Source organism: Hyalella azteca, unplaced genomic scaffold, assembly GCF_000764305.2.
Source record: "Hyalella azteca isolate HAZT.00-mixed unplaced genomic scaffold, Hazt_2.0.2 contig7054, whole genome shotgun sequence".
Lineage (NCBI taxonomy): Eukaryota > Metazoa > Arthropoda > Malacostraca > Amphipoda > Hyalellidae > Hyalella > Hyalella azteca.
This window is the reverse complement of record NW_025937189.1, coordinates 459917-480888: the sequence shown is the minus strand read 5'-3', so window position 1 is coordinate 480888 and position 20972 is coordinate 459917. Positions and strand designations below refer to the sequence as shown.

The following is a 20972-nucleotide window of genomic DNA, read 5'->3' as shown; positions in this document are numbered from 1 at the left end:
TGCTAGTCCAAGTCATCACCTAGTTATGGAGACCATCAGTTGGGGAGACGATGTTCAAAAGATGTGAGGGCCCAATAACCGCAGACATTAAACTCCATGACTGTTATTAAACACTTAAAATCTCTCATGAACCGACCCGGCCTTTACCGTTCAGCTCGTACGCTTCGCATCGTTGTTCGCAGGTCCGGTGTGGAACTGTGACCACAGCTCAACAGTTCGATCTGGCTAATTTGTCCACCAAGTCACGGCCTGATTTGGCTAATATTTCCAACAATTCACAACTAAACCTGGCTAATTTGACTGAAAATTGACAGATCGATCTTGCTAATTTGTCTAATAATTTACTGCTCGGACAAGCTCATATACGACTCTAGATGGAAATTTTTTGTGTACTGTTTGAACCAATGGTTGGCGCATGTTTATTCGTGCATGAATTAATTTGTTGTGTTAATCATGGAAACAATGAGAATAATCGTAATGTATAAACTTCTTATCAAATTTGCTGCTTCATTGTGGGATGTAATGCCGTTTTGTCCAAGCTTGAAGCCAACATATTGGGCATATTCTCAAGTCACATTCCCCAGCGGACTGAGTTTGTTATCCTCTGCGTGCGCAAGAAGGGTGCCGCCATCGATGAGTATTCCAGAGGTGTGATGCCACTTTTTGTGATAATTATCTTGCGCAGATCCCAAGTGATGGATTAAGGGCACAAGCTCCCTTGGCAGCTTCTGACTTCCATAACAAGGGCCGAGTGTTACACTCGCCGAGAGGTGCCAGATGGTTATGACATGCTCCTGCTACTTCATAGAGGTTATGACATGCGCCTGCTACTTCATAGTTCATCATACAGCTCAGCCCGACATGTCAGGAACATAATTTATTCCGCCCTAGTTTCAATATCTAAGCACAAGTGTTTTCTGATGTTGTTCTAAGTTATTAGTGTAGAATTTTAGATTCATTTTACAAATATGTTGAAAATTGACTGTAATCTTTGCGTCATCAAATGGCCAATAAATCTTTTATTTCATAAATATTTGGACGAGAGGTGATACATAACCAATGCTTTATTTATGTCGCCCATTTTTATATGAGACCCGACTAAACGAAATAATTTTTACATCAACGAATATTTATTTTTCTATTCAAAGCCAAGCTAAGGAACGATAAAACACTGGTGAAACTAAGTAATAACGAAATTGTGGCGCAACTTTGTTACAAATTAACTTGCATTTAAATCACTCCTTCATTTAATTTCAAATGAGTTAAAAATGTGATTTACAGAATTTGGGCTGTAAGAAGACACGCTAAAGTACTAAAATTGTAAATTTAAGGATCTTGATGTGCGCTCTAGAGCCAATGAAGGCATTGATCGTCGTTAGTATTCCTTCTGTCATGTCCTGCTGCATTCGAGATGCTAATTCTAGCACAGAATAAAGCGATCAGGATTTGGTTGCATATGGTGCCACCGTTGGCGTGGCCATGGATGGACACGATCTCAAGCTGTTATTAGACCATAACATACGAATAGCCTTAAACGGCGGACATTTTGTCCGCCGACCATAATATACGAATAGCCTTAAACGGCGGACATTTTGTCCATATTCTAAAGGCTCAGTATCCTACGCGGGTGTAGCGATTCATAAATGTATTTTAGGGCCTCATGAGCTGTTATTGGACATTCAATCAATTAATGATTATATCCAACTTATTTAAAGAAGTAAACTCAACGCAATCGACGAATGAGACACGCAATAAAACAAGACGTGCTGCACGAGGCGCAGCTCAGTGCCATCCTCCGGCTGGTACACCGGCGAGTTTTTATTGGTATTTTTTGGTGCCGTGCAATGACGGCGGCTCGAGTTTGTTCTTCTCAATAATGCCTGAGATTATGACGGTCTTTGACAGGCGCACGAGTTTGTTCGGATAAATAACGTCTCAGATAATAAGGCCCGAGCCTTATGAATGAAGGCTGTTAGGTACATGAACTTAGTGGGTGAAGTGGGTGCATGAATGTCGAGGATGAAGTGGGTGCATGCACTTCGTGGGTGAAGTGGGTGTATGAATGCCGAGGGTGAAGTGGGTGTATAAATGCCGAGGGTGAAGTGGGTGTATGAACTTCGTGGGTGAAGTGGGTGCATGAACTTTGTGGGTGAAGTGGGTGTATGAACTTAGTGGGTGAAGTGGGTGCATGAACTTAGTGGGTGAAGTGGGTGTATGAACTTAGTGGGTGAAGTGGGTGCATGAACTTTGTGTGTGAAGTGGGTGTATGAACTTAGTGGGTGAAGTGGGTGCATGAACTTAGTGGGTGAAGTAGGTGCATGAACTTAGTGGGTGAAGTGGATGCATGAACTTAGTGGGTGAAGTGGGTGTATGAACTTAGTGGGTGAAGTGGGTGGATGTACTTTAATTTCTTCCTTCTTAATATTGTTATTCCTTTTATAATTGATTTGGAGGTCCGATAAACGCGTGCTCTGCTCACGCAAGCGAATTCAAACAAGTTATGCTAACTTGGGCAACTCTGAGCGATTTTTTTGCATTCACATGTGTAACAAATCTCCAATTATTTGTGTGAAGTAGTAGTTACATATTTATTCAAAAATATGTTGAGAAGTAATAACTTTGGTTATTCTGCGATTTTTGACTTCATTCTCATTTTTATTTATTTTCGAAACTTATCCTTCCTTGGAATTTTTGTCAATTCAACTTTTATTTTAAAATGCATGCTTATATTAAGGTGATTATAAAAACGATCTTCTTCCTCTTTAGTTATGGTGACAGCTGACAAAATAATCCCCAGTACGATTTTCAGGATCTGTAGCCTTTAATTCAAAATGAGTCACATTTGAGTACTCGGACTCAGCTGTATTTACATCCCGATGAGGTGGCTTACAAAATTACTTGCCGTTCGTGATAACTGCAGGCGAATGGCAGCAAGATCGCTACCCAAGGCGTGTTAAACTCTCCCACCGCTGAACACAGCCTCATTCCTGCATCTTCATTTATATTTTGCGGCTCTAAACGTTAGTTTTAGTTTTTATATTCTTTCGTATACTTCAAGAGACTAATTTTCTCCTGTATACTTATACTTATAATGACGAGACGTGAATGTTAGTGATTCTTATGTTTTAGCGGCCGCGCTCGGTGAAACGTTGAATTCAGGCCAGATGCATTAATTTAAAACCTTCGTAAAATATTAGTTAAGAGTTGGGTATTATTATAAAATAATTTTGAAACTTGCCTAAGTTGGTAACGATCTATTCGAAATTAGAAAAAATTAAACCTCAGATCGAGGCTCAGTTCCAGCCTAAACATTTTACTTATTCTATTCGTATCATACAAAACACCACGATGCCCATCTTGCAGGTTTCAGCACAAGTGTCTATGAGAACCTGATAATATTCACGTTTCGATGTCTCCATTGCAACTAATTTTTGACATTTATTTGTTCACGTAGAAGAAGTGTCTGGGACCGGGACACATCATGGGACACTAGTGTTAACTTTTCATAGTTTGTGCTCCACGAGGCTCTGATATATTTAAGCAAATGAAACATTCATCACTTCATAGGCGATGCGGTGCTAAAATAAAATTAGTTCATCATTTTTGATGTTGATAATAATTTTTTCTATGGAGCCCCTACGTATGATTTACGCTGATGGAAGTCTTTGCCAGTTGAATTCTGAAATGAATACGATCTAAAACCTTTTCTCCGACCATTATATCAATATTTATTTCAAATGTCAAGTTCTTGATACTTATATTTTAATAATTAACTGTTTGTATTCATATTTAATCGACTGACTTTTTTAGTCGGAATGTCTCACCATTGAAAAGTTCAAGTTGTTTAGCTACTTGATTCGACAATCACTTCAATCCAGTTACCGCTGATATCACCGTATTTATAGGCCGTATGAATGATGGACTAATTTCGGTAATTCGTTGTTTCAGAAGGCATTTTTCCTTAAGCTCTACCGTCGTACAGGATACTTAAAAGTTCATAGGTTGCTGCTTTATTAAAAATCTTCAAATTAATGAAATGAAACCCCGTATATTATATGCTGATGCTTTCGGAACGGCTGTTAGCGCACATTACATTAATTTCTCTGTCCATTGTTACCATCCGTCGGTTGAAAAACAATTTCACTTTCGGCAGTATTTCAACGCGTCGATGCAATAAATATACTTTTGTGTAGCTCAAGACTTGCGTTGTACGCATCATTTAAAAAATTGAACTATTATGATATTCTTTTTAATGTCTTTGACATTATTCTTTTAATGTCTTTAATGTAAACACTTTGACTGAGCTTATCCGTGATGGTACGAGAACATCTTCTAGAGAATCGCTCGTATCTTATGTTGCTGATGTAGAATACTTATTAGATTACTTATTACTTTTACTTATTTATTAGATTTTCTGGATAATTTCCCAAGCTTCTCGTAAAACTGGTTACATTGTTTTAAAGCTGTCAGTGCGATTCATTAAACGATTATTCCTGCAGTGCTATAGTCGTTTGTAATGACAAAGCGAAATGATGGTCGCTGCTGATTAACTTGTTTAAAGTCATGTCCTTCAGATGACAATGTTATCTCCTTCTGTCATCAGCGATGTAATTGATGATGACTGAAGTTTAGGCTTAATTAATTAACGTTCATTAAGGCAATATGGGATCTGGTTAATTGAGGTAGCTAACAGGGTATTCTTGTATTTAATCTTTCAAATTAAGTTATGACGCAGCTTAGCAATGTAATTTCTATTTAGTTATGATGCAGCCTAATCATGAACATTATATCGAGCTATCATTGAGCCCAGTAATGAAATTTCTAATGATTTATCATGCAGCCTAGTCACGACCTTTCCATTGAGTTATCAATTATCATGTAGCCTAGTCATTGTCCTCCCATTGAGTTATCATGCAGCATAGTCATTGTCCTCCCATTTAGTTATCATGCAATATAGTCATTGTCCTCCCATTGAGTTATCATGCAGCATAGTCATTGCCATCCCATTGAGTTATCACGTATTTGCCTCACACAACGTACGTACTATACCAACAGATATCGAGAACGAGTGCTACCCAGCCATCCCTATGACGGAGGTGGAGACGCCGAAGCCTACGACCATAAGGCCTCTGGAAGATATACGCCCTTCTTTGGCCTTACCCTTGGCCTCTGACTCAGCGGCGACGAAGGTCTTCTCTTCGTCGTCGCCTTCGTTCCGAGATATTATAGATTCGAAGCCGTCGTGGGAGGACGGCCATGAAGGAAATGTTGTTGTGCTAAAAAGTGAGAGCGTTAGTATGGATCTGGACCACGAGGACACCGATGTCGACAGAAGCTTCGATTCCGATGACGATAGTGATGATGAGCCGCCCGTGAACGAAGATCTCAACACTTGTGACTACGATGGTGGTTTTTCCTCTCATTCTTGGAATTCCAAAAACGCCATTGACATTGGCATGTTGTTAGGCTTAGATGTGCCCCAAAATGAAGTTGTTGTTGCAGACTCGACTGAATCGGATGCGAGTTCTTCAAGCACCATCTCTGCTTTCAGTGACGTATCTTCTTTTTCCTATAAGAATGTTACTGAATCTGAAAAGCCAAAAGAACCGGAGAAACAAATCAAAACAGTTCATCTTGTTTCTCCAAAAGAAATTTTAACAATGAATAATAACGTGAAAGGAGCTTGTGACCAGCTCGCTTCGAAGTATAGAAAAGAAAATTTAAACACCTCGGCTTCGCAGCGTTGTGGAGTTGTCAACAGAATCGGTATTCACACTCTCAGCAGAAGCGAAATTGAATCAACTAATAAGGTGAGAAATAATGTCCCCTTTTTTTCATTATATATATAGTCATACCGAACTTTAGTCCCATATGAGCCTCTTGAGCCCATCAACTAAACTATATTGAATTTTTAAATGTTATATTTTGTCTCTCACGTGTTGTCCTCAAATTTATTTATGAATTTGCTAATGAAGCTGTCAGTCAAGTCAATTATTCTATGATAAAGTTTGATCGGCTGTTGTTCGTTCGTATCGTAATTAAACTAAAGGCTTATGTTTATTGATAGGGCATGTGTGGTCGATACATTGCGTGCGGAACTTCGGTTTAGGTCGACTCGGCTCTGAGAAGTGAGCTTCTGTGGAAATATTTAGACTCGCACTGCGGCGCTGCTTAGCTCGTTTGTCAAAGAATATTTCACCAGTTTTCTTTGAAACTCATTCAAAGCTGTATTACATGCCATTAAAATCCGCAAAAATCTGTAAAAAAAAGTCCATAGAGAAAATTGCCATTCTCGCGTTCCTGATCGAATGCTGGATATGTCTTGCAGTTTCACTCTGATGGTCCATTTGGTTTACAAAAAATTGCCTATAATGTGACTTTAAATCATGAAGAGATGCAGTCGTTGTCGATACAAAGCAACGCGCTTGGTTGGGGTCCAGCTCTGCGGTTGATTAAGTAAGCTATCAGGTGTTATCAGACGACTACTGGATAAGTAAGCTATCAAAGCATTATCTGAAGCCTGCCGAAAGTACCCAACTATTGTTGTCGTGTTCTTCAGTCACTTAATTGAGCCATTGATCCGAGAAACCTTATCGTTGGATACCGACTCAACAGTTCAATTATCTTGACGACAGCTTCTTTAAATGTTCCGAACCGGCTACCACCAGCGCTCTGCCGCCTCCCAGGCGCGAACAGCTATGTCAACATTGACCAACCTTTCCTAGCGTCTAAAAAGCTAGAATCTAAAATTTAAATCCTGGTCTTCTTAATTTTATGATAAATAAAAATTTGTTCTGTGCCTTTGATTCATTCACTTTTTGCAAGCAATCAAAGTAGAAACGAATCGTTGCACATGAAGTAATTTATATGTATTTTCAAATGAAGCTTTAGCTTCACTACAAGTTCTGAGCCAATAGATAAATATTTTGATTCTGGATTTTATCCATGTGTTTAATCCCTTTGAAAGGGAGATATATTGTTTCGTTATACTACAGAGGGCACGTATGACGCACGACGAACCTTAGTTACCATGCCTGGCTCTCCAATTTTGTTCTCACAGGCCCAAAAACAGGTGATAGTAAATTGAATTTTACCTACGAAATTGGCTTGGTATAAGAATCCTCCTGCGGGAATTTTTTTATTTGTTTTGATAGACGTCTTACGGCTTCTTAAGTGTATTGAGTAAATATACTGGATAAATTCGAATGGTGCGGGACAGACGGATGGAGAGATACTTCAACTTCAAACTTAGCCTTTTTTCAATCGAAATAATTGATTTAATCTATGTTACATCGACGCTCAAAGTCTTGCTTGAAGTTCAACTGCAAACAAGCTTGAAAAACCCGCTGTTTGTGAAGCTACGTGTGGCGCGATGCAGTCACCGAAGTTTATCAATCTATCACGAGTTGCCCCATAAGATCGCCATGTTAACCTGATAAGCTTTGCTAAATGACATCGAATTGAGTTGTTGGAAGCGAGATAAGCTCACTGCCTGTACCTGTTCACTGGCGGGGAGCCGGAGTGGTCCGGCCACCCATGCAGGCTTTGCCTGGCGACCATACTTTTTCAAACTGGTTTCGCGACCAATTTAAAACACGTCAATTTGATGCTACTAAAATAATCGAGACTTTGAGTAATATTTTTTCTTACAATGCAAGAAAAAATTATTCTATGCCTATCTTATGTGACATTTTAGCTTTTTATTCTTTCCTGATGGAGTTTAAATTATTGTTCAAACTCTACCGAAATTATGTCATGTCCGAAAAGTTTGATGCACATTTTACGTTTATATTATATATAAAAAAATATTAAATTTAATAATATATATATGAAAATATTATATTATATATAATATTTTCATGTTTCGGCGGCGTAAATGTTCGGTAACTCCATTTTTTTGGAAGATGACGATTTTCGAGCATTAGGTATAATGCTATTTACAGTTTAGTAATGAAGGTTCCTTTTTTTGGTCACTAGTCAGTTTCAGGTAAAGGCCCTCTCATACTCATCTCAAACGCATGTCAATCATAATTGTTTTCATCTTTGTTTACATCTTGTCTGCAATTATGTTTATAAAGCAAGTCTGTGCTCCAAATTAAATTGTTGAATTCAAACGCTTGGATATAAATATGAAATTTAGCAAGCTCACTAATTTTTTTTATCAAATTGACGCGCGTTCTTCTTCTAAACAACTCAAAATAACTGACAATATTCAGAAATAGCACGTGGTTGCGTAAAAGTTTTTGCTCAGCTGTGTGAATTAAGCTCACTGTTCAAGTGCCAACAAAATAACCGTTGAATTTTTACATCAAATTTGCGCTAAATTTACCAACATTTGCATGCTATAGTTAAAAATTGATATATCCTCTCATCAGATCTACAAACTTAATTTTTTCGTTTCAGGTGGTTCATCGGCAGATAATTGTACCTTCTTCGAGTTCGAACAACTCATCGTCTTCTTCGGCATCGCACATGATTCGGTGTGGAGGACCAACTTTGACCTCATCAACTGTGCCATCTTCGTCTTCTAGAACATCAGCCTCTTCCTTATCGAGGACAGCATTCGACACCAGACACAAAATAAACGTTTCGATGGCTTTATCCGTGAAGCCATCTACTGTGCCAAAATCTCCTTCCATTAAAGATAACTTATTAAAAGTCCAGCAATGCAGTTCGAGCCTTAACCGTGTGCCTGTGACAGGACTGGAGGGTTCCACTGAAAACAGAAATAACGCTGAAACTTTCGAACGACCGCGACTCGAGGTGGATTCAAACGTATCGATGTGCGGCGATGTTGATTTGAACTTTTTTAACGTCAAGTCAATCCGACCTCATTCTTCTTCCGCTTCAGGTGAGTCTGAGTGGGATACTCTGATCAGTACACATCACGATCAGGATACTCTTTAGAAGAATAAATATTGCATGAACTCTTTATGATGCCGTTCATTAATTGCTTCTAAACTGAAGACTGATGTGTCATGTGAACGTTGTGCTATATTCTAGTATATGTCATATGTTTCACAACGTAATATCGTTGAGACTCAGTGGGTAAGCTTCTCTTCTCTGTTTTGTAATTTTAATCGCCATTCTTAGTTTTGTGTTCATATCCCCTTCAAAGTTTTCAAAGGAACGCTTAAATGATATTCGGGAGCAACTGATTTGTTTAAATCAAGAACGTTTGTGCAACTTGCCCTGTACGTTACCTGAGCCTGCCTCTTAATTTTCTGATGTGACTAAAAGCGTTTGAATTAATACGTTTAGGTGCGCTCAGTGCCTTATATATTGCCTCTCAAGTATCGAGCCCAACACAGAGACGGGCGCTTATCTTGGACCCTGAAATACGAGGAGCGTGAGTCTGGTCTTAGAGATAACGCGAGATCTGTGCTCATTTCTGGAAGCCTGACCTAGATACAGATCTTGGGAGGATAGCTTCCTCTTGATTATTTATGTCTATTACTCATACTAGCTTCTTTTTCTTCGTATAGAGAACAAATGTGATGAAACGCTATAACATAATTATGGAAGTTTTTCCATGGTCATGAAGAATGAGAGCCCTCGAAAATGAAAGAATGAATGACGATTCGTGAAAACCCTTAATTAACCAAAATTTGCAATCCCAATGACATTCAAAAAGCATGACTTCGGCACAGTAATCCATCCCAAGCCCAGTTAAATTATTATATCTATTGATAGTCACTATCAGATTTCGAGGTTACCGACAAACACGTCTACAAAAAAAATATAATTCAGTACCCACTGCAGTGAGTGACAGAGAGCGTATTTTCTCGTCGACAAAAACGTGAAGTTACGGACGGACGGACAGACGAACATGGCGAGCACAATAGTGCATTTTTTCATATATGAGAAAATGCGCTAATAAGACTAAATAAAACATTTATAATCGATGAATTGAATTAATCTGTAATAAATTATCTTCGCCCTCTGGCCCAGGCTTCATAAAATAATTATAATTGATGAATTCAATGAATTTCTTATAAATTACCTTCGCCCTCTGGCCCAGGCTTCATAAAACATTTATAATCGATGAATTGAATTAATTTATAATAAATTACCTTCGCTCTCTGGCCCAGGCTTCAGCCTGCCGCTGACGCCGCCCTCCTACAGCAGCAGCGACAGCGACAGCAGCGGCCTCTCCCCCGAGCGCTGCCCGCCGCTCTACGAGACTCTAGCGCCTCATCTCTGCAGCCCCAGACGCTCCAACTCCCGCCACACCTCTGGTGTACGACACCCCATACACACCCCGCTCATATCCTCGCAACCGGTGGGTGTGATAGAGATCAGGGATGCAATATGTATTCAGGATCGAGATAATTAAATTACTCGGGGTTATAAGATACACCCCGCTCATATCCTCGCAACCGGTGGGTGTGTTGGAGATCAGGGAGGCGATATGTATTCAGGGCCAAGATAATTAAATTACTCAGGGTTAAGATACTTACTCAAGGATTAAGATACTGGACTCAAGGTTAAGATAATTATTCTGGGTTAAGATTTACTCGGGGATAAAATATGTACTCAGGGTTGCAGTAAGTACTCAAAATTTCGGTAGAGCCTCAGAGTTAAGATCAGTACTGCGAATCATCATCATCAGTACTCGGGTGGTTCATGTAAGAGTTTCAATGTGTGTGAGTTTCTCTTCCCGAAATTATTTTACTGTTCAGTAATGCTATTAAACTTTTAATATTATTATTGTTTTGGTTTTCTGTTGCAAAATAACCACTTCACATGTTTTATCTCAAAATTATTTTCGTAATTACTTAACTATTGTCCTATCTTTTAAACTTAGAGCTGATCATCTTGGTAGGCAAATAATTTGCCTTTATTTTCCTACTTCAGACGTAATGCGCCAATTGATTAAGCTTTTAACGACCGCGCGGTAAATTCGCACACAATAACAGCATTTTTACGTTCATTTCCATTCAATTGGAGGTTTTGTTTCATTTTCTATTTTTTTTAACCTCCCATCAAAAGCCGAATTTCAAGCATCAAGAAATACAAAAAATTGTTCAGAAAATCAGTTGGTATGTAACATACTGGAGTTAATGTCTTCCAAGAGCCACTTGAGATTATTTTGCTGCCTGCCTGTGCAGAAAGGTGCGACGGGTGTACTGCAGCTGACGGAGGAAGAGAAGCGCACCCTGGTGTCGGAGGGCTACCCTGTACCGACCAAGCTTCCTCTTACCAAAGCTGAGGAAAAGTCACTCAAAAAAATACGCAGGAAAATTAAAAACAAGGTTAGGACTTTTACATAAATCTAATGAATTTAATCTAAAAAAATTATTAATATTTATTAGATGATCAATGTTCCATTACATTCATTCTATAGATATTAGATTAGATAAAATTGTTTTCACTTTTTTTTTGTTGTAAAAAAGCGTTTCGGAGAAGTCTGCGAAATATGTTCAGCATCATAGAAATTAATGAGAGGTTATGAAAATAACAAATATTTGCAAATTGTTGATCGCATCCACTGCCAGTCGCTATATTTTTATAGGAACTTTACTGTCCTGGTCATAAGGATAATAACCCAAATGCTCATTCACTTACATTCGATAAAACAAAATAAAATACAACGTAGGCGCTGAGAAGTGCAGCGATGAGTGTTCTCGAGTGGCTCCGAGTGTGATCGACTCGTAACTAATTCTATATTGGCTTGTGTAAATGTATCAATGGATCTGCGTTTTATTTTCTTTCGTTAAAAAGTTTCAAACAGACAGTCATGTTTGGCTTGCGATGTAGCTGATTAAGAGAATTTCCTAGGTTTTTAATTATAGATTCATCTTCCTCCTCGTGTCTGGGAGCTAACTGGATCTAAAATTGTATTCGAGGTGGCGGAGTGGCAAGGGAGATGTCATTTAACGGATTCTTGCCATCTTTTCGAATTTCGAAGATTTCTCGTGACGATCGGTGAGAAGAAGCGATCCACGAAATAATTCCTAACGTTCGTGTTGTGTTGCAGATCTCAGCGCAGGAGTCGCGGCGCAAGAAGAAGGAGTACGTAGACCAGCTCGAGCGGCGAGTCGACGATCTCGCGGAAGAGAACAGACGCTACCGTCGACGGCTGGACTCGCTGGCGTCAGCGAACGCGCGGCTGTCGACAGAACTGCGCGCGTTGCAGGACACCGTCGCCAAGCAGGAGAAACATGTCTCGCGAGCCACGCCTCTGGCGACGATCCTGTAATCGTTGGGAGTCATGTTCAAGGAAACATCATCCTTTAATCGTCGGCAGTCATATTCAAGGAAACATCATCCTTTAATCGTCGGCAGTCATGTTCAAGGAAACATCATCCTTTAATCGTCGGCAGTCATATTCAAGGAAACATCATCCTTTAATCGTCGGCAATCATATTCAAGGAAACATCATCTTTTAATCGCCGGCAGTCATGTTCAAGGAAACCGATGTTTCTCGCCTAGTACAACGCAGCATTAATCGGATTGACCATTACGTGCCTATTGTGGACGCTCGTTACCCGTGTTTTTTAATTGTTGTGCAAAAACAATCAACATCTCATTTATTTCAAACTAGAATTTTCTATCGCATGATGTTCCAGGAAATTTTCAGGTTCTTTCATTCGTAATGAGACTAATCCGCTGTTCTCGTGTTAAATTTTTAACGGACATGTGATTTACGCTACAAATCGTGAATATGTGTTATTTTCGGAATTTAATTTTTGCAATCATCTTGTTTTGATCTTTTTCATTCAGCTCATATTTCTTCGCAATCTTTTCTTTTGGAATCTCATCGATTGTTTGTCGCTAATTTGCATTACTCCTATAAATTTAGGTTCTGTACAGAATTTCTCAGAGGGAGATTTCTGATAAAAATAGGAAAACTTTGTCTTATTGCCAACACTATGATGAGTGACTTGAGAATGCGGACAATGCTACATGCTCCGTGTAGGATCATGTATGATCATGTTGAGCTTGCCTTCTAATTCAAGACTTGAACCAAAATACTGGTTATCGACGGATAAAATGATATTTGGTAGGACGAACTCGTTACGTACAAATATGTGTGAATTCGTTGAAAAATTTTGTTGCGAAGCTGCAGATGAAACCCACTTGCTTCAATAACAATGTTTTATCATTCCAACAATGTTAAGTACCAAACATTCATGTGGGTTGATAACACAGAGCATCGCATGGAACCGGCAATGTAACATCGCTTCGTTGATGCATAGATTCCTAAATTAAATACCGAGTGAATTGGGTTGGCACTGACCCAGGTTAACCCGGCTTGGCAGGTTAGCTCGGTGCAGCAGGATAAAGCCTGCGTGGGGAGCGCAGCCGTGCACCACCAATTTTGTGCACCAATAAGCCCTGAATTGAACGCCTTGGATCTCTCCGGACATCCACCAACCAGCCGTGCACCACTCAGCTTTGTCCTCTTCCGGCCTTGACCACCACCAGCCGTGCAACACCAGACCGCGGATCGAATATGACTTCCGAGTATCGTTAAATTACGTAATTTTACGTTCACCGCATCTGAGGTTATGTTTTAGAAAGCGTAGTTCTGTTCCAAAATTTATCGTCCTTCGACAAGTGGCCGTTCGACCGAGGGCTGGTTCGACGCACGGCCTAGATACGGACGGCTTGAAGTGTTGAAGGCTACGTTCCGGAAGGCAGGAATCATGATGGTCCATTACATCCAGGGCAGTGGTGGTCTTCGGCAGGCGACCCGCCTGCGTGGCAAAGTAACGAGTCGTTGGTCGTTTTGATGAGCGACGTCTCGCTTGGAGGAATGGTATTTTTATTAGCGGCGCACCACGCACAAGCATGACAGCGCAGATACAATCTTACCGCGCCACTTCTAAATAAACAAAATGGCTCTTCTCTAGCGCTTTTCTAGCGCAGACTGCCAGTGTTGCACTGGCAGTCTTGAAAGCTTCTAACATTTGACACACCTCAAACAGACAGACATTCTTGAAAATCAAAGATTATCTTGAATATGTAAATGTAACGAATGTATGCATCGAAAATTTTATGACAATGCTGGTACTCTGTTTATTTGCTATAGTTAGACATTTATACTCGCTTGTGGAATATCAAATTATTTCTTTGAAGGTTTCATTCAGATTTAAGCTCTAATTGGTTAAATTCCCTGTTCGAGCGCAATATCGAATTCATACTCCAGATTTTCTGGGGATTTTGGGTTTCTGGAGTTCAGGGTTTGTATTTGGGACTATGGCACAATATTCCGAGCAATGTTTAGATAACTTCAAGAGTTACTTTACTTTGTTTCGAAAAATTTTATGGTTTAAATGCTTCTTAAATTTTCGTAGCAATACTATTTTGCTTTTGAGTTGAAAAACGAGAGCGAATAAGGTCACTCATCTATAAATATTTAAAATTGCCACCTGACGTGATAGGTTCGACACTAAGAAAAGTTGAAGGAATGCAACATGAAGGCCTCATGATGATTTAGTTATGGCGGGGCACATCACAGTTATTCTAAAATCAGATATAAAATTATAAATCTATTGTCATTCAACTTGTTTACCTCGCATTTTATCTCAACTTATTGTTTTCTGGATTATCGATATTTAACGTGAACAAAGATACAGCCTTCTATGTACAGGGGAACATTTAAAAATAAATACCCTGAATCGGTCAGCTGTTTCTACTGATACAATAAGAGTTGAATAAGAGTAATGTTTTCAGCTATTTCTATTGATACAATACTATGTTGAATAAGAGTAATGTTTTTTCCTGGGCTGCAATACAACTAACGGGCCATTGAATGTTGCGTTCGATAAATTGTGATTTCAACCTTATGGCATCATAAATTAAGGGTTATGTTTAATGCTGCTAACCTCGTTGATCGTCGTGAAGATCAGGAGCCATATCATGTGTGCAGCATGTGCCTTGCTTAAGTAGCCTTAATTTGTTAATAAGTTATTCAGTAAGAGTGCCTTAGCTTTCCATTTTTTTAATTATCGCTAAAATTTAAACTGTAAATGCTTGATGCGAATCCTACTTGTGACTTTAGACCATAAAACTTGCAATGTTTAAGTTATGAAATAGGATTTAGTCGTAAAAAACAGAACGCCCGAAACACGCTGCAATTTTTTGTGCCTCCTTTGTAACTTGAAACTTGAAGCGATAATGCGGACATCAGTAAACGGGAGTAAATAAGGAGTTTTCCTCTGTCTGCATGGAGAGAATAATTGTTGGGAGCAACGAACATATCAAGATGGATCTGGAGTGATGGAGTTGCGTCTGGGTATCCTATCTACCGTTTATTCTATCGCTCTATTGAGCCATCGTCATGAAGACTCGCAATCCTCCGCTGTATCGCGGACGAACGGAAAAATATCACGGTTATGGAAAATTATTACCGTGTTCTATTATGCAGTAGTGAATAGCTCATTTTATTTTGAATGTATCTCTTCCAGCACGATTTATTAGTCAAAATGGAGCTCCTATATTATGATTGGAGTTATCGATAAAATACAAAATTATTGCTCAATCGACCGATTATTTGGTTCAGTTATGCGAGTCGTGTGTAATTCCACGAAAATATAGTAAAATTATGTTATATTCGTTATTGAATCTGACTGTTGACTCTAAGCAATAAATTTTCCCGCTAGAAATGTTAAATTTTATCGTTTAGAATTACTATACTCTAAAATTTAGCGAATTTTACATTCCTGACAATAAGTGCCTTGCTGTTATATTTATTCTTGTTAATTGTTGAGAGAGGCCATGTTTTTCTACTTAATACAGTGTACGCGTAAGTGTATGATGATTTTTACTGATATCATTTAAGAATACCGCAATACTGCCTAACTTTGGCCACTTATAAAACTAACTTTACACAGCTTCATGGAAAAAATCGTAGGGCAACTTTTTCCTTTTAATTTTATACTTAGTTCATTTTCAACGCTGACAGCTAGGATACGAGTTGTGGAGCATGTATTCATCGTTTAAAAAAAAAAGTATTTGGTAACCAAATAAAAGTTTTTATACATTAATTTTCTCCCACTCTCGCCAATTGTGTATTGAGGAATATTTAATCCCAAGAGATAAATTGTAGGCTGAGATACTGCAGCGAGAGCAAATTTCCATAAAGGGGTCAAAGTTAGGCGGTTTGACGGTATAATTCAGTTGCTGCTCACGTTGGTCTGTACAATGTTTCACTTACAGACAATCTGTATACTGTATATAATGTGGTAACGTGTGGCCTGTTGTTAATATGGCGTCATAATTTAAGTGTTGTTTAATCACCTGATGTAGTTATAGTGTTAGCTTGAAGTGCGTTTGTAAATCCATGGTCTCATTCAGCTGAAGTTAGTAATTAGTGTCCCTAATGTGACCCCGTTAACATTAAATCCTTACTTAATAACTTAATCAACTTTGCTGCGACCAAAATCGTTCGAAGCGACTAAAGATCCAGCGCCTCTCTGCTCTCATGTTCCATATTCGTTTTATTTATCACGGCATTTGTTACTATTTAACATGACCTCTTCGAAAGAATCATAATGCTCTGAATACATTATCGTGGTGAGTTGAGCCTGTGTTCTTTGGAGCAAACATTCCCTGTCATTATTATCAGGAACAGCAGATAAACTCAGATAAGGCTACGTATTTTCCAGAGCCAATTCCAGTGAATATTATTTATATATCGACTTGGACAACGAAAGGTTCACTTTCAGCTATGCTATTTTTCCTGGTTTCTTTTCACTTGCCTTCTGGATCAGCATGCTGCGTATGTAATTTGTGCGTTAGATTGTTCGAAGTATATACAAGAGAGCATATTTTTGACACTCTCCATCTTCTTATCTGACTCCTGGTAATCCAGATTAGCATCAATAAGTATTTTGGCATTGACTTAACACGCCATAAATTGTGGTACTGACCGGAGAATTACTACGTTACCTCCTGTATTATGCATATGTCAGGTATTTCTTACTCATCTGAACTTTCATGCCCGTGATGCCAAGCAAATTATTTTTCAAGTAAAACGACTCTGATTTCGATGGAAGTGTTAATGAAAAAATTTGATTTAAAGCAGAAAAGAAAAATAAAAAAGATATTTACCGATCACCTAAGTTGATCTCTGACTCATTTTAGCGTAATCATTTATAGCTTGTATTTTTATCTTCCTGTTTATAACACTCTGAATCATCCGCGGATCTTTTTAAAATCATCTGTGGATCTCACTTCGAATCATCTGTGCAAATGATATGGAAATAATTCATATACTCACTTGGAATCATCGGTGTATCTTACATTGGATCATTTGTGATTCTCACGGACCACTGATAAGTTGCGTATGCAGTTCAAAACTTACGAGCGCTCGTTTGCTGTGGCTTTGTCCGTAGACTTTATTGAAATACTAGCTATGTTTTTTCTGGAAAACAATGTAATGATGGAAATCTTCGTAAGTGCCGCTAAAATTTCCGCACACTTGAACGCTCAGCGGCATGACGACTGGTGCTCGGCCGGTTACCTACATATTTCAATTAAGCAGGTATTACATTTTAATATTGGAACTTTAATTTGCAAGTTTCGGTCACTTTGAAGTTTTAAGCTGCCTTTATATGATTCGTTTTTATGTCCATCTTTTTGACACGAATGAAAATATAATTTGGACATGAAGGGAGATGTTACCTCGTGGCTGCGAAGTTGATGATGATTAAGTTTTTGCCGCGAATATTTTTAAGCTTTGGCTTTTTATTGCATCCATAGAATTCTGCGTTGATCTAAAATGATGACTTCTTTTTCTACAGTGACGATGAATGACAATTATTCTGTCATTCAAATTGCCCGATTTTTTCAATACATTTCGGAGAAACACCTGGCAACCAATTAATCTCTATCTTGAACGTGCCTTAACTTACAAATTTTTCTTGAACACGATTTTTTTCAAACAATTCAATGGTTCTCATCATCTTTGTGGGAGTGTGGGCATGTATTGGATGCTTTTGAAGTTAATAATTGCGCGTTTCGACACAACTTTCACTCTTCACCTGCCTGATTAATATAATAAAGTTCCAACACCTCCTCAATTATATGCGGCATGTACGTGGGTAAAGCAGAAAATGTATTACATGCTTGGGTGCCACTAGCCAATGAAATGGGCGTGTTCGAATCTGGTCAGGATATTTTTTTCTGTAAAACCGTAAGATGTGCTGGATTAGTCGCTTGCTTTGTGGGCTTACATGCATGGCTTACATCTTTTTTTCAGGTTAACAAAATTGTAAATAAATATTTCGCTTGATTTAGTGTTTTCGCTAGATGCCGAGCAAAGTTGTCGAATTTAGTTTTAATTCTGCATTGTCAAAAAATGTATTTTATTAGCTGGAAAAGTTCTTGAATGTTGTTAAATGAAATTCAGAACATTCACATGCGTTCGTTTTTTCGTTGATTGTTGATAGGAACAAATACGATAGGAATTCTTGAGCTCGTGCTGTGCCCGAGTTATTAAATAGACCAATTGTTGAACTGAAGAACACGCATGATTTTTTTTTCTGCTCATGGCTTATGTTCATTCAACGCGGAAACCTTAAGTATTGATTCAGGCATTGGGACTTGTATGTATAGTCATACATGTAAAATAAGGTAACTTCTGCATATTATAATAATTATTTAATAAGAAATGTGTGTAAATATTGTGCTCGAAATAGTTGTGTTATGATGATGTCTCATTATTCTGTTCGCATTGTTCTAATCTCATTAAAAATATGTTGCGTTGTTCAAAACGAAAGTTCAACTATTGCGTTATTATGAGGCTAAGCAGGGAATAGATTTATGCCTTAATTAACCTTCGAGTGAAGGTTTTTCTGATGCTGGCAGCGGCCTTTGTTCAGCCTTCATTGTTAAAAATGTCCACTCTACCAGCTGAACTGAAATTTTTATTAAATTTTTAAAGTCCAATCCTTGTTTAACATTTAGCCTAAATTCGGTTAATGCGATTCTGATGTAGGGGAATAAAATCTGAATTTAGGGAACGGTTGGCGGTATGGTGCTTACGAGTCGGGAGGTTGTAATATCATTCGGATATGTTAAACACGATGGAATATCTGTTACTTTAATAATTCAGCGTTAATTGTCGCTCGCACCCAGCTCTAGAGATCGAGTTCCACTCATGATAAGTTATTCCAGAAGCTCAGCTCATATGGCCAACTCAGCATTCATCTAATTCTGCTTGATAAATGAGTACCTGGCTTGTCCAGGGTGTTGTGTAATGCAATATAATGGTTCTGGCGGGTTAGCGAGCCAGTGATGGTCGTGGAACTACCAGTGGACTTAGTGCCCTGAAAACTGGCCTGTTACCCACCTCCATAATTGCCACTATACCAGGATAAGCGATTACAACAACAAAATTCAGCGTTAGTTTATATCCGTACCAACATTGAGATGAAGCAAGATGTCTTCAGAAAATCCCTATACTCATAAGTGAGAATATTTTGACTGATCACACGAACTTGACTAATTTCATTGTTTATTGGTTGCTAATTGCTTGGCGGTTTTCGAGAACCACCCGCAACAGGTCTTGAGTCGAATTTTCCGGCGGCGTTCAGTCGGAATTTTATTTGTTGCTCGAGGAAACATGTAAATTGAGTCTTATTTGTTGGTTGTTGTTTGTAATATTTATTTAGCTATTTACAAAGTAAACGCTTTTCCAATCTGATATTTCATATACGTTTCTCTTTGTGCCGCTTTGAAAACTTGTCCTATTATCGTCGATTCGACTCTTGTTGAGCAGGAATAAAATTATAATGCAGAATAAGGTTTTTGGTAATAGGAAATAATATTACGCTTAGCTTGTCACGCTTTTTAGTCACCTAGGACGCCTATGCAGGCTCAATCGTCGAACCTATAAACGAGACATTTTTTCATAGAATTGCCCCTCCTGAATTACACTGTCATTGCGATTTAACGCGTGAGTGCCGTGCAGCATGCCGGTTTAAAGTTGCGACGACTCAGGTCGTGCTCAGGCTCCCTTGTGGTGCCACGACTCATGTCGTGCTCAGGTTTTGCGGAGGTCGTGACGACGCAGGTTGTAAAAAGACAGACGAAAAATTACTCAAATAATCAGAAGGAAGCAAATAAAACAATTTTGTAGGAGACCAGTCCATAGATGTGAAGCAGAACAACTCAAATTAAAATATCAAACATGTTGTGCAAATGACGGCAGCAAATTTAATCGCAGGTCGACCGAGGGTGATGTCAGCCAGTGTTGGGCAGTTTGTCTGAGGACATTGAAGGTAGTTTCGAAATTAAAGGCCGTTTTGGGGCAGTTTGTCTTGGGTCATTGAAAGCAGTTTTCCCTATTTATTTATTGATTGGACTCTAATTGGTTCGAACCATTTTGAATTAAAAATCATAATAATATATTAATAATTTTACTAACTGTGCGATAATATAGAACTTTAAATACTGATGTATATATTGTGAGCTGAAAAAGGAAAGTAAAACCTAAGATTTTAACAATAAAATTATATCATCGTAGTCATTGTGACACTTCGTCAGTCCGGTATAGCGGCTGCACAAAAAAATACCTGTAGAAAAAGTGAAGAGTTTCTTGATTATTTATTATTTTGTTTGTTTAATGAAAAATTTAAAATCATTCCTAATTTTTTAATTCAGGACAATAGTGGAGCCTATCGAGAATTTCAAACTGTTCATTCAAATTATCATTGATGACCGTAACAATTGTTTTTGAAAAATAGTTTACAAGTCATCACAAAGTATAGGATAGTCAGATAATAAACAAGCATAGTGCTATCGGTGCCTAGTAAAACCTCGTCTCAGAATCACATTTATTCTGTCCAGCATCTTGCACAGCTGTGCCAACGCCGTCGCCATGACAACGTAGGTCCTCACAAATGCGAGTCTGTTCGCCCCCTGATTACTTTCAACAGGATTAGGCCTGATATAACATTCTACTTGTCAAGTATTCCTGTAACACCTCCTTTTTTATAGTTACTTGTTTGATAAATATG

General features: G+C 38.5%; 1 protein-coding gene across 1 annotated transcript in view; it reads left to right on the top strand.

The window, feature by feature from the left end:
• The window catches only part of LOC108668710, a 69028-nt gene extending 55680 nt beyond the window's left edge, over positions 1 to 13348 (top strand). Inside the window, exons 4-8 of the mRNA XM_047881107.1 lie at positions 5056 to 5810; positions 8404 to 8851; positions 10092 to 10282; positions 11112 to 11255; positions 11981 to 13348. Of these exons, the coding sequence (XP_047737063.1) occupies positions 5056 to 5810; positions 8404 to 8851; positions 10092 to 10282; positions 11112 to 11255; positions 11981 to 12202 (1760 nt within the window). The 3' untranslated portion in view covers positions 12203 to 13348. The remainder of the gene's footprint in view (positions 1 to 5055; positions 5811 to 8403; positions 8852 to 10091; positions 10283 to 11111; positions 11256 to 11980) is intronic.
• Positions 13349 to 20972: the final 7624 nt, after the last annotated feature.